The sequence below is a fragment of the Coffea eugenioides genome, chromosome 1 (assembly GCF_003713205.1).
Source record: "Coffea eugenioides isolate CCC68of chromosome 1, Ceug_1.0, whole genome shotgun sequence".
Classification (NCBI taxonomy): domain Eukaryota; kingdom Viridiplantae; phylum Streptophyta; class Magnoliopsida; order Gentianales; family Rubiaceae; genus Coffea; species Coffea eugenioides.
Window position 1 is genome coordinate 43563844 of NC_040035.1, and position 14683 is coordinate 43578526.

General features: G+C 35.7%; 2 protein-coding genes across 3 annotated transcripts; both read left to right on the forward strand.

Moving 5' to 3' along the window:
• The first annotated feature begins 2300 nt into the window (after nt 1–2300).
• On the forward strand, nt 2301–7361 carry LOC113783289. 2 transcript variants are annotated; one of them, XM_027329384.1, is made up of 10 exons: nt 2301–2373; nt 2537–2605; nt 3091–3216; nt 3770–4234; nt 4820–5250; nt 5763–5862; nt 5971–6036; nt 6122–6211; nt 6330–6458; nt 6753–7361. In XM_027329384.1, exons 1-10 carry the CDS (start codon nt 2332–2334, stop codon nt 7059–7061), a joined length of 1827 nt encoding a protein of 608 aa, XP_027185185.1. In that variant the 5' UTR covers nt 2301–2331; the 3' UTR covers nt 7062–7361. The 2 variants fall into 2 exon arrangements, with proteins under 2 accessions (XP_027185185.1, XP_027185193.1); XM_027329392.1 differs by having other exon boundaries at nt 2537–2587.
• Nucleotides 7362–7832: 471 nt separating this feature from the next.
• On the forward strand, nt 7833–9820 carry LOC113778392 (receptor-like protein 33). Its single transcript, XM_027323795.1, has one exon. It carries the CDS (start codon nt 8226–8228, stop codon nt 9564–9566), a length of 1341 nt encoding a protein of 446 aa, XP_027179596.1. The 5' UTR covers nt 7833–8225; the 3' UTR covers nt 9567–9820.
• The last annotated feature ends 4863 nt before the right edge of the window (nt 9821–14683 follow it).

Consider the following 14683-nt stretch of genomic DNA (forward strand, 5'->3'; position numbering starts at 1 on the left):
TTTCTATGATTACTATTTTCTGCAAATGAAAAGATCAACAAATGCAGCTGTAATGACTAAAAGACTGCTTTTACTTAAAAGAGTCTTCATCAAAGTTCTCCATTCATTGAACTAAACAAGATGAAGCGACTCTTGACATTGGAACAATTTTCTCCCCTACAAGTAAGATTGATGACTTACTTTTGCTACTAAAATTCACAATGTAAAATGCAGAAGTTTTTGAACTCACAGTGGGTATTGTTACTTTCACAACTCTGTTGTCTCTGTATCCCGGAAAAGATCTCGCACCTTCGTCATTCTCTCTCTCACTTGCTTTAGCTTGCTACTCTACAACAAAGCAACTTATGAGTACTAAGCATTTAAGGAACTACAGTAGGAGAGGAGAAGTCTCCTAAGAGGAATACTCACAGCGATTTGTTTGCGCACCCCTTTACCGATAACAAATTTACTGGCTGAAGTTGCAGATGCAATCTTTTCCTTCAGCTGAATTATATAACATATTAAAAACATGTTAACAAGTACATCAAAGTAGGAGAAAGAAAATACTTCAGCCACAATTATTTCAGCAAATATACAATCTGCTCGGTGAGACTTGGACAAGCTGCAATTATGCTTTGCTCGAATGGAAGAAAGCACGCAGGCTTGAGGAAGAGATTATGCAATCAGCCATAAAGATCAGGTACGCTCAACTAAAATGACATATAGTTAACCACAAGAAATAAGAGAACTTGGTTATTGTGCAGTCATGCTACTGATTCTGCAAGCACTTTGAAGCAATACAAAAGCATAAGCAGTCTTGAGAGTATGCCTGGGCTCATACCTTGATTATCTTGCCTATATATGTATCCATGAAATCTGGCAAGGACAGAAGCTACAGAGTGCGACCCTGTGGAAATAAAAAAATAAATTAGTGCACGGCAACAAACTTAATAGAAATTGTGCCAAGTGGACTCTCACTTACTGTGAAATTTCTATGATTTTTTCTTTAGGAGTAGTGGGCGAGGAGTCCTGTTCTGGAGTAAACTTGCGTGGAGGTGAAGGAGGACTGAGGAGGAGGCTGGATGTAGAGTTGCCCAGATGTCAACAACTAGTCCAGTTTGGATGGAATATACCACAGAACTTGTCTACCTTCCCTGATGAGATTTGAGGAGTTTGAGTTTTCTTTTTTGAGTTCAAGTGTTTATGGGGTTTAATGTATCATGTTCTGCTAGCCAGGAAAGGGAAGGTTACAAATTTCCCACCAAATCCTCCACCATAATTGTTTCAAAAACTCAAAAGAAATCTTCCAAGGTCTTGGTTTCACCTTTCCCTTTTTTTTTTTGTACATGTTGAAGCGTATAATCTCTAGTCCTTTTTTTTTCCCCCTTTTCCCCCTTTCTTTTATGCTATATGATAAAAGATCCACCTATTTAATTTTCTATAAATTTTGTCGATATAGTTTGAAGTCAAGTGTAGTCATTGTAGGTGGTAAATTAATTGTTTTTAAAAAATGAAAATGAGGAACTTTTTTATTTTTATTTTTTGGATAAATGAAAGGTTTTGAAATCAAGACATTTCATATACAACCCTTTTTACTTTACTATCCAATCCAATTCTACCCCTAGAAAATGAAGCACTTTACTGAATAACAAGAGAGCGAACTACAATTAAAGTCAAAATTTATTTGTGCGTGTGTGTGTGTGTGTTTTTTTTTTGGCTGGAAAGGGCAGTTGGAATCAAAGTTAATTGAGGACTCAGTTTACATGTAGTATATGTGTTCCTCTGCTTTACTTCACCCAAGAATGCATTGATCAATCATCAATCATGGATCATCATATTCAGCTTTGTTGTCCAAGAAATTATGTTGTCTTAAACAAGAAATACTTCTTCCATGTAACTACTAAAGCACCCTACCAATGTCTTTTTTCTAACACCCTACTCCTAATATACTGCAAGTGCAAGCTACGCCAAACCCAAACGGCCTAAAGGTAAACGCCCACGGCCCACCGCACCCCCACGTCGCCACTCTCCCTCAGGCCTCAACAAAATGACCTTCCCACAAATCCAGACGGTTAGTCAATCAAACAACAGCAACTGCTTCTGAAAGCTCCCTCCCATCTTCTGATCATTCTCTTCCCTTAATCCCATATTCAAGTCAATCCTCAACCGCAACATTCTTACCAACTACTTGCAAAACTTGCTTTAAGCTCAAGGCTAAGGCTCCTAGAGACCATCCTTCTTGTTGGAATACCAAGAATTTGATCATTGAAGATTCTATGGCCTCGTTTTAGCATTTTCTCCGGGTCTTTCTGCGAGTTGAAGAAGTACCGTTGCAATTCAGCATTAGCATTCATGGCAACCGAGGCCGACATACAGCTTCATTTACCAACTCAGGTTTGTAAGGCTATATTAATAATCATCTTGTTCAAATTCTTGAAGATGATTTTATTCATGGTTGATGATAGTTAGTACTCTACAATATAGTAATTCCATTTCTTTTTGTATGTACAATTGCTAATTAGATTTTTTTTTCTTTGAAATTTTGTTTCCGTTTCAGAGAAAGAAGAAACATAGCGGACAGCTAAAGAAAGAGGAGCTTGAAAGAGAGGTATGGGTGCGATTCCAAGTACGTTTTCTCTTTTGTCTTCTGAGTTGTGCCATTCGCATGCATGGTTGCTTCGACTCCGACACGATTCTAGTACAATACTAGGTGATGGCTTCTTTCTCTGGCCTACATCTTCTTTCAAAATGGTGCCCATCACTCTGTAGCCTGGTCATTTATGATTCACATATCCACATTTTTTGGCCTAATTAATAGTATTCTTTCCTCCTCAAAATATTTCTTGTTTCATCCAATATTTGGTTTTTTTTTTTTTTGGGGTAACTCTTCGTCAGTTCACATAATTCTTGAACTTGGAAAGCTTATAGTGTTCGTATTGAAAAAGTCATTCTTCGTCTAAAAGAAATTAATTATTACACATTCAAGTTAGATATTCTTGCAAATTTTCCTGTTGGCTTTAATACTTTTTTTTTTTTTTTTTTTGGGGGGGTTGATGTTTATGCAAACTGAACTGCTAATTTTGGAAATTAACTGAAGCAATGTTGTATAAGGTTGATGTGCTCCGGAAAATGCTGGATCATGAAGAGAAGGTGCATGAATTTCTGGGACGAGTGCAACATCGACAGGATGGTACGTCAAGTAGTAGTCTTGGTATCCCAAACTTTCTTCCTCCTAAGGTGAGTAAGATGGTGCAATGTCACGTACTAGTGTTAGGTGCGTAGGTGATCTCATAGAAACCAAATCCATATGTAAGATCGATGTTCCTATTCTGATGCTATTATATATATATATATATATATATATATATATATATGCTTGTCACCGAAGCAAATCACAACGAACAGTTATGTAGGTGAAACAAATTACTATAAGTTTCAGAGTTGATTTTCATTTGAATTTGATGAATGGTAATAGACGTTCCACTTTCCAAGATAAAAGTTCCTGATAACATGGTCGAGTCTATGTAGAAGTCAATTGGAAAGAGCAGAATTATTCAGAGCAGTTGTTCTTAATTTTCCTGATTTATATCCACTACATTAATAACAAATCAGAGTTGAGTTCAGAGTTTGGACCGAAAATCAATTTTTTCTTCTTCTTAGTTTGATATATATATATATAGATCCCAGATGGGATTTTGGAACTTGATTAATTTGATGTGCTTTCTATTTGTTAACTGCTGTGGTAATTAATGGACGGATTCAACTTTAATTACACTCATCAATTGCGCAGATGAAGGAGCTGCTAGCAGAGTTGGCAATGGTTGAAAACGAGATAACTCGTTTAGAAAGCCAAATCAGCCAGCTCCAAGCTGAGGTGAAGCTCGAGAAGGAAGCTACAGCAGAATCAAAATCCAAGCAGCTGAGACAACCTCCTCCATCCCAGAACATGAATCCTGATCTTGATCACTTCCCATCTCTTCCTTCTCATCCAGAAGAGGGCAACAAAGAGTTGTTGAAGGAGAAGGTGTCGTTCGAAACCAAGGCATTACATTTCATTAGCAAGGCCATAAAAGGTGATTACAATCTCAATGACTTCAGCATTAGTGACAAAGCACTGAATTCAAGAATCCTTTCTGATCAAAAGGAAAATCAATATCGAGAGCAATCTGATGCACATCGGAACAAGGGTGGTAAAAAGAGTGGGATGCTGATTCCCGCATCGCCTATGCGCGAGCCAAGACAACCGACCCCCAGGGTAACGTTCACCAAAGTTTGTGGCTTTCTTGTACACTAATCAACTTCACTAGATTAGTGGAATTCCACCTTGGATCATTAGAGAGTAACAAAAATAATGTTTATCTTAAAGACTACATTAACACTTATCTGTGCCAAATCAATGTCGAAGGTGTAATCTTTTTCTCAATCAGGAAGTCAAAGTAGATTTATCATATACACTACTTGTCACATTACCAAGAACTCTTTTTTAAATTCAAGTAGCTTAGCCCAATTGGCCAAGGGATAGAGTGTTTAAAAATTCTCTTGTGGGTGTTGGGAATTGGAATTCTCTTGTGGGTGTTGGGAATTGGAATATTCCTCCTAGAAAACCTGAAAGATTGCATTACTCTAAGTCTAAGCTGGAGGTGAAGCTTGACTCCCTTAAATTTTTCTTTTTTAAACAAATTTGATTACTCGTAATTTTGTTGGAAAATAAATTAACCTCCAGTAATCAATTGAGGCAAAATAGAGAACATTAGAAGTTCAAGAATTGAATTTTGCATATTTGGCTCTTATTATTTTGCAGCCTATTTGTAGTTGATGTTGTAAACAACTCATGTTTCAGAGGGATCGACGTTTGGAAACCTCCTCGGATCCTCCATCCAAAATACCATCTGCTCCGCAAGACGCAGAAGAGGAGAGCATCAACAAGTGGGCACCCAACAAATTATCCGAGAACATCGTGAAATGCCTGCATTTCATATTTGTCAGACTGCTCCGGACATCAAGAACAATGGAGTTAGAGAAATCAGGCCCAATTTCACGCTCCACAAACTTTTCTTTAAGCTTCAGAGCTGAGCCCAGCTTAAATTCTAAGGCCAGCCTTCTGCTGCAGAAGGATTCAAGACAGCAAGATCCCTATGGAATCTTTGACTTGGAAGAGTCCATTACTAGGGACGTTGGACCGTACAAGAATTTGGTCAGGTTCACAGCAAACTCCGTCGATCCCAAATGCATCTCCAATTCAAGCTCCATTGCTTTGTTTCAGAAGTTAAAGTAAGTTCTCTAAGAATGCAGATATTGAATCTTACTCTACTATTCCTTTACAGCCTGATTTGAATCCTAGAAAGTAAACTCTTTCCAAATTCAATTTTTCAATTTTGTTTTGATAGGTTTGTCTAATGGACACCTGTTAAGATGTAATTTAGGTACTAAATTTTGAAAAGATAAAATTAATTAAGAAAAGTGTATACATATCAGCGAGAATAATAATTGCTAGTATGTATATATAAACGGTAAGTTAGTTGGATTCAATTTATGTGCATTAACGTATGCCCATTAAAAAAAACCCCTTTTTTGATGGTGGAACAGATACAAATGAATTACATCTAAACAATAGTAGAAGCAATTGATCAGTGTACAAGTATGAATGGTGTATAGCAGACAAATGCTACATTCATATCTTCTTTGCTTACTACAATATGAGTTCCAAGCAATGGCTCCTTAATATATGTAATCGTTATTGATTTCCATTTTCCAAGTGAGTATCCTTTTTCGACTTCCTGCAGGTTGCTAATGAACAATCTGCAAAAGGTGGACTTGAAACATATGAACTACCAGCAGAAACTGGCTTTCTGGATCAACATGTACAATGCCTCCATCATGCATGTAAAGTTGTGAACTGGGCTTTTTCTTTATGTTCTTTTTATTCGCTAAGCATCGTTATCTTTTCGCCGCTAACTCATAAGCTAGTGCAATATTCAACTGTGATTCCAGGCATTTCTTCAATACGGAGTCCCCTCTAATTCTAGCCCTGAAAAACTGTTATCGCTGCTGAACAAGGTAATGTGTCATAGTTATATTCGTCATTGAGTTATGGCGTAATGAAATTCTAGCCCCTCCAATCATACGATTTCGTTTGTTTCAGGCCAAATTGAGCATTGGAGGTACTACGGTAACTGCTCGAACAATTGAACAATCTATTCTAAGAAAACCAGAATCATCACTTATAAAAGAGGTAAAAATATTACTTTTTTTTTTTTTTACAAATAATCATCCTTTTCTTGGGTTTTTTTTTCAAAAAAGAAAAACAAGGATAGAATAATTGATACCCGATACTATACCGGATTTCTCAGGTCCTAGGACAGGCTGATAAAAAAGATAATACCAATTTAGAATCTAAAGTTCGAGAACGTTACGGGCTCGAGCCGGCTGATCCAAATGTCACCTTTGCTTTGTGCTGTGGAACACGTTCTTCTCCTGCTGTAAGTAATCAATTAGTACGAAACATTTATCACCAGAATTCCTATTAAATTACGGACTCGATTATCTTGGACAATTTCAATCTTTTTTAAAGGTGTACACATTGTTTTGATAGATCATCATAATGTTATCAAATCTGCACAAACGATAGAAATTACATCAGTAATTCATTGATACAATAGAGATCTGAAGAAACATTTGGAGAGTTAATAAAAATATTACACAGTGAAGGCTAACATATTTTGAAAAACCAACCAAAAGGCTGATAGTTAGTTGCATTATATTTTCCATCACAGGTAAAGATATATACAGCTGAAGGGGTGATGGCTGAGTTAGAGAAGTCTAAGCTAGAGTATCTTCAAGCTTCAATAATTGTAACGGGCACCAAAAGAATTGCGATTCCAGAGCATCTGCTTCGTCACATGCATGATTTTGCCCAGGACGTGGAGTCATTGATTGAGTGGGTTTGCCACCAGTTGCCTACATCTGGTTCGCTCAGAAAATCCATGGTCGATTGCTTTAGGGGTATTCCTGTGGGAAAGGCCTCCACTATTATAGATAAGATACCATATGATTTCGAATTCCAGTATCTCTTGGCAATATGAATTTAGGGCCATCTTGCAGCGCTATTGTGTAATTACCTGGTGGAAAGTTTCTTGGGAGATGTAAATGGTTACTAGTCATTCGTTTGGTCTTTATTAAAATGCTACAGAAGAAGCATTGCTCCTGTCAAAACTCAAACGGGGGGAAAGGGTTATAAGAAGAATTTGTGGAGAATTAACTATTATCAGTGGTCAAGATCCTATGCTTTAGTTCTCCTACCCATTAATTCTTGCGTTTTAATTTCTTATTTCAAATTTCAAGCTTCCTACTTGCTCCTTCAGACAAGAAATTATCAATGGAAGCATTCTCAGCTTTATCATTTTATTTATTTTATGACTCTGACAACAATATACTTAGAAGGTCGTTTATAGTTTACATATGGCTTCAGCCCAACGCAAGTGACCCTCAATTGTAGACTTGGAAATCGAATTTTAGACTTTCCACACGGAGGATTTGGGATTAGGATTGTAAATAAATGTTTTTATTCAGTCCACAAAAGTTGCAGTTAATGTACTCATTTGGCTTCCATCAAACCATTAGGACCATAGTTGCAAAAGATGTATAAATCCACTTCACTTACATAGCTAACTAGTTTGGATGAGTGGATAAACAAATGGAGAGTCCAAATCCTAAAAGAGGAAGAAAGAAAGAAGAAAGTTTGAGAGTCCAACAAAAAAGAAAATATCTTAACTACCCATTTAAGATGAGAGAAGAGAGAAGGGGAATTCGAAACTACAACTTCTAATTTTTGGAGCCACTATCAGTTAAATTGGGTAAATGAACATGTGAAAAAATAGCCATTCAATCCAACGGTTTGATTAATGTTAATGGAATACCAATTGGCCTAGTTACCTTCAATCTCATCTCAATATGACCTTGACTCCTTGGGTGGAAGCAAAGACTTTTCCACGAACCAATCCTGAAGTTAGGCGTGTTTGTGTGGAAATTGACTCAAGTCAGTCACTCGGTTGTTAATGACTTTGTGAAACTGCTGTTGTTGATTCACATTGATTGGTACTCCTTTTTGCTGTCCCCTTTCTATCTTTTATTTCTGGTCATCAGAGCAAATGGTGATGCCAGAAACCAAATAAGAGTAGTAATTAGCAGAGGGCAGTGCATTTCTCAGCAACAATTAGCTCATTATAATCAACCAAAAGAAAAAAAAGATGGATCGAAGCTTATGCCTCTGCCTACTGATTTGCCTGTTCTTGCAGTGCCCATTCAGTTATTCTTGGAAGAGTCTGACATTTCTTGATCTTGGTTCCAACTTACTGGAGGGACCATTACCTGCTTCTCTCTGCAAGTTAGAAAAGCTGCAATATCTTCTCCTGTCTCACAACAAACTGACCGGAACAATACCTCACTGTTTCGGGAACATCAGCCGACAGCTCACGGTGTTGGACTTGCGGAGAAACGGCTTTCATGGGATGATTCCAACAACGTTTCCAGAGCGCAATCAGCTCAGGAATCTTGGTCTCTACGGCAATAAACTAGAAGGGCCCCTACCACGATCTTTGATCAACTGCAAGAGCTTGGAAGTTCTCGACGTTGGAGAAAACAGCATAACCGGTAGATTCCCTGACTGGCTCGAAACTCTCCCAGAGCTACGTGTTCTGATATTGAAATCGAACAAATTTCACGGTCCAATTGGAGCTTCATCTAATAAATCATCATTCCAGAAGCTCAGGATCTTGGACTTATCTTATAATCAGTTCACTGGATACCTACCGAAAGAAATGATCGAAAACTTTCCTGCTATGAAGAGGAATGATAGTGAAACACAAAATCAATACATGGGAGATGGCTCATACTATCTAGATTCAGTGACGGTAATCATGAAAGGGCTAGAGTACGAAATTAAGCGGGTCCTCACCGTTTTCACAACCATCGATTTGTCTGGAAACCAATTCGAAGGAAACATTCCGAAATCCATTGGGGATCTCAATTCTCTCGTGGTATTCAACTTGTCCCACAATAACTTCAATGGTTTGATTCCACAAACACTGGGGGACTTGTCTGAACTTGAATCACTAGACCTTTCTTATAACCAACTCGTGGGAAGGATTCCCCCTGAGCTTTGCAATCTGCATTTTCTTGAAGCCTTGAACCTTTCCGAGAATCATCTGGTGGGACCAATTCCTTCAGGTGGGCACTTCAATACCTTTCCTAATTCTTCATTTACTGGGAACCCCGGATTGTGTGATTTTCCGCTTAAAGATTGTGGAGAAGTTGATGGACCGCAACCATCTCCCTGGCGGGTATCTCATCACGGAGATTTGTTAGATCTTACGAGTGGATTTACATGGAAATCAGTGGTCTTAGGATATTGTTTTGGAATGATCCTTGGAGTGGCCATTGGATTCCTAATGTTCTCTACTCGAACCCCAAGATTGTTCGTTGCTATGGTTGAAGATGTATGCAAACGATCGAAAAGGCCAAGAAGAGTTCTGTACGTCCCTTTGGCTCAAGGTTTGAGTAAACGATCGAAAAGACCTCAGATGACGTGAAAAAATGGATCGACTAGCTGAATGGTACTGTATTAGTTTGATCGTTCATATGTATGTTTACTTGCAATATTGTGCTTTAAGAACTGTACTTTAGTTTCTTCATCGGAGTATTCTTCGTTGCTCTCTAATGATTTCAAAGGAGTTAATTGTTGCCTTCTTTTTCGTTTAGTCTAAGATTCATTTAATGATGACGGACGACTGAGTGTAATTGGATATGTTATGATTTTGAAAAATCTCGTTGCTTTCATTAGAAAGATGTGTTTTAATTTTATTTTTTTTGTCTTTTGAATAATTTTAACTACTTTTTTATTTCACATATCGTGTACACTTATAGAAATATTTTAACTATCTTTTTATTTCACATATATAAAAAAAATTCTATTGTGATCTTTAATTAACTAAAACAAGACTTGTAATCAAGTTATAGAGTATTCTCTTTCCTTCCGCAATAGGAGGTGGTTTTCATTTTACATAATCACACCACGTATAAAAGTATATAACAAAACAGAAAAATTCTACCGTGCTTATTAACAAACTTTCTATTTCAATGTTAAGTTTCTAAGGTATTTATCTAAAACTTTATTGTAAATATATCCAAAACACCTCCGTTTGGATTGATTAAAAAATAAAATTTTCATATACAATATTACAGTAATACACAAACAAAAAGCAACCTCAAAAACATCAAATATATATATATATATATATATAAAGAAAACCTCAAAAACACCAAAAACAACCTTATCTACATTAAAAAAAAATTTCAGTTACATTATTACAGTAAAATATTTTAAAAATACCCCCAAAAACATTTAATTCAAACGGATCAGCCCTTCCTCCTCCAGCCCTTCCTCCTCCAGCCCTTCCTCCATTGCTATCCACATTCGTCACCCATACCTAATTTAATTCTTTTAATTATTTTTAAAAAAACTCATAAATATTTTAAAGTGTTACTATAAATGGTGTTTTATCAAAATTTTGCCTTTTTAAAACATCTCTAAAACATGAGTGCCGAACAGACCCTGAAACTGCGTCTTGTGGTTAAGCTAAAGAGTATCCTCTTTCTTTGGACAAAAAGGTGGGAGGGCCTAATGGAATATGTTCTCTCGCATTTTCATGCACTCATGCCTATGGGCAGGAGTTGACCCAAGTCAACTTTTTGTTTAACAAACCAAATCTATGTTCTTCTTTCAGATGAATGCTTATTCAAAGTGCTTTGCGAGCTTGACACGTTCATGAATGGTCTTGGCTGATTTGTTTTATTCCTAAGGATTAAACTTCTTGAATTGTTCAATGACAGCTGCTTTCCCGTTTTTCACCACCACAGGTTTAGCATACAGAAAACTCGAACCCGGCCGGAGGCTAGCAGCACCCTTTTCAAAGTCCTGTGCTGGGCTGCGTGGTTGCTTTTGACCACGTTGAAATGTTTCCGGAAGTCATTATTATTGTTTCGATTTCAAGTTGGAGATATATGCTTCACTGATGGGGTAAAATCTTTTCTTTAGGGTCATGTAAACTCACATTCAAAGCTTGGAAGACAGGAAGAAACACGAATTTTAAGACCCACAAGAAGTTTTAGGTTAGAAAATGATTTAATTGACGTACCGCTAGGAATGAATCAGACTTTAAATACGATCTGGCTGTATGTGCTACCAACAGATTTAAAGCTACAGCACTTTTTGTTAAATTCTTACCCTTCATTTCCTCTTTTCTAACTCTTTCTCTCCTTTTCTTTTCTGGATGAGGGTTTCAATTTCATAATTGACTCCAATAATTATGAGATCCGTCTCATTCTTCTTTCAGCATTTTCGTTTATGCAGTCAAAAACCTGCTCGATCTGTGTTGGCGCAAAAAAAAAAAAAAAAAAAAAAAATTACACGCACAATGAAAGCAATCTTTAACATATATGAAAATATGTGGGAAGAGAAAGAGAATAAATACACAAATAAATACTCAATAATTTACTAACCTAAAATCCAATTGTAACAAATATCAAGTCGTAATCTTTCATTTACGACAAATCATAAATTTTGACTATGAGATTTTCTCTCAAATCCACTTTCAAGACTGACTCAACTCATCAACTCTTCAAACCTATAACTTCTTAACTCTTTCTTCAAGAAAACAATAAAACACTAGTTGTATTTATAGATTGCTAAACTTTCGAAACAAACACAATTATAAACTAAAACTTATTTGGAATAGATTTAAGATTTCTTAAACTAATATGGGAACTAAACAAATATGCCACCAAAACAAGAAACTAGAAGAATTAGGAAACTAAATACTAAAATAATTTGCTTTAATTTCCTTCATTGCTTACTGTAAACCAAACTCGCCTTAGGGGTGGCAATCGGATCCGTTTCGGGTTGACGGATCAAGTTGAGACCCAGGTATAACAGAAAATCCGCTGACCTGAACCTGACCCGCCAGCCTGAAACGGGTCAGGATACCTGACCCGAACCCGAAAATTTCGGGTTGGCGGGTCGACCCGAAATGACCCGAAACTTAATTTTAATTTATTAATTTATCACTGTAGTTTCTAATAAAACCAATTTCGTACAAGACTAACTACATAATCAAGTAATAAAATTTAAATAAATAATCCCAAACCAAATCTAAAATAAATTAAAACACCGTAAAAGTGTTTTATCCCAAACCAAATATAAAATAAATTAAAACAGTATAAAAGTAAAAAATAATATAATACATTATTTGTCCAAATATAATAATTTCAACTTCACACAAGTTAAATAAATTCATTTAAGATTAAGTGATTAATGCCTTTGGAAAAAAAGAATAACTTAGTTTAGTTAGATAAAATAATTTTATATTTATTAAATTATTTTTAATTTGTAAACGGGTTATCGGGTCATATCAGGTCACCCATGGGTTGACCCGAATTCGACCCATTTTCTTTTTGGGTCCATCGGATTCGACCCGATTCTGACCCAAACCCACGAAATCTCAACCCAAACCCATTAATTTCGTGTTAGCTTCGCGTCGTGTTTTCAAGTCGTGTCGGAAATTGCCACCCCTACTTGCCATTGTAATCAGCTTCAATGCCATCTCGAGTTTTAATCTCCATGAAAAATTCAATCGTAGTAAACACAACATTCAACCCCAATTTATGATTATTTTTAATTTTATCGTCACACATGGCAATGGACGAAATGTATAATTCTCGAACAATTTCTTGGCTTAATCACTTTTGTCAAAAAAGTCAAACATATTTACCAATTCTTCTTCGCATACTCCATAATTTTATTTATTTATGTCTCTAAGAAAAGCTCTGAATACCAGAAAATCATAATTCCCACTACCCATATTTTCAACATCACCATGTTTTTCTTTAATTTTTTCATACTAATAATTGGATCAACTTTAGCAGTACCACAATTTTCAATTAATTTGTCAACTCCACAATTGATTTCAATCAACTCTATCACTTGATTCTTTTTTTCAAAAAATTCATCAACCTCAATAAAATAAAAAATTCCTGCATCGTTACGATCTTCAGTTACATAATTTCGCTTTCTTTCTCAACCACTTGCGCAATTTCTTTTTAAATTACAAATTTTTCATATTCATGTGCACTCATAATTTTACAATTTCTTTTTTTCTTTATCTCATCAAAAAATTCTATTTCTTCTTTCTCGTCACAAATTTCTTCTCCACCATGACTACAATAAGACTTTATCAGAAATTTTCAAGCCTTCTTTATCGTCTTTGCATGTATGAAGTGCTGAGATAGTAGAATGTCTTACAATATAACTATTTATTTTTCTATAACTCTTTAACTACATCGCTTGATAATTCCGAGTTTGCTATAGGTTTCGCAAACCCTTTTTGGACAATATTCCAAACTCCAATAGATTGAAAAAAAAGTCTTTATCATTATACTCCAAATATCAAAATCATTTTTACCATCAAAGATAAAAACGTCACAATGTGGTAAATAATATGGATCCAAATTTCAACTTCACAAACAAGCCTCAAGCCCCAAAATCAAAGTTTAGAATTTTGATACCACTTATTGGTACAAAAAAAGTACACACACAATGAAAAGCAATCTTAACACATATGGAAATATGTGAAAAAAGGAGGTAAACAAATACTCAATAATTTTCTAATTCAAAACCCAACAATACCAAATATCAAGTCTAACTTTTCACTCAAGACAACTTATAAATCTCAACTATGAGATTTTCTCTCAAACCCACTCTCAAAACTCGATTCAAGTTAACTCTTCAAAACCATACTTTCTCAACTCTTTCTTCAAGGAAACAATAAAACACTCAGTTGGATTGTTTGGACAGCAATTTATTTAGTCAAATATATTTGCTTACATCATCATTACAATTTTCAATACACCTTTTTACCTTCCCAATTACCTTTTTATCTCACATACATCACATCACAAAAAGTGCTACAGTAAAAATATCTCAAATAATTTATAATCCAAACAGAATAGTATTTATAGATTGCTAAATTTCCTAAATAAACACAATTATAAACTGAAACTTATTTGGAATAGATTTAAGAATTTCTAAATTAATATGGAAGTTCTATAGATTTAAGAATTAGGAAACTAAATACTAAAATAGTTTGGTTTAATTTCCCTCAATCTGTCGATGGCCTCTCAATTTTTCTTGAAAAAGTTACTCTTGACCATAGGTGTTCCTTGCTTGAGGGACCATCAAGTGCCTTGTTCTATAGCTGCAACTGCAAGCTACGGACTCCATTAAGTTCGTACTAACAACAGAAATTATATCAGTCATTAATTGATACAATAGATCTGAAGAAACATCTAAAGAACTAACAAAAAAATTGCACAGTGAAGGCTAACATATTTTGAAAAACCCAATGGCTAGTAGTTAGTTGCATTATCTTTTCTTTCACAGGTAAAGACATATACAGTGAGGGGGTGATGGCTGAGTTAGAAAAGTCTAAGTTAGAGTTTCTTCAAGCTTTAATAATTGTAAAAAGAATTGCGATCCCAAAGCATCTGCTTCGTCACATGCATGATTTTGCCCAAGATGTGGAGTCATTGATTGAGTGGGTTTGCCACCAATTGCCTATATCTGGGTCGCTCTGAAATTTCATGGTTGATTCCT

Coding starts and splice junctions, on each gene's coding strand:
- LOC113783289 (XM_027329384.1), top strand. CDS start 2,332: ATGGCAACCGAGGCCGACATACAGCTTCATTTACCAACTCAG. Junction 2,606..3,090: donor AGGTATGGGTGCGATTCCAA/GTACGTTTTCTC, acceptor ATGTTGTATAAG/GTTGATGTGCTCCGGAAAAT. Junction 4,235..4,819: donor CAAGACAACCGACCCCCAGG/GTAACGTTCACC, acceptor CTCATGTTTCAG/AGGGATCGACGTTTGGAAAC.
- LOC113778392 (XM_027323795.1), top strand. CDS start 8,226: ATGGATCGAAGCTTATGCCTCTGCCTACTGATTTGCCTGTTCTTGCAG.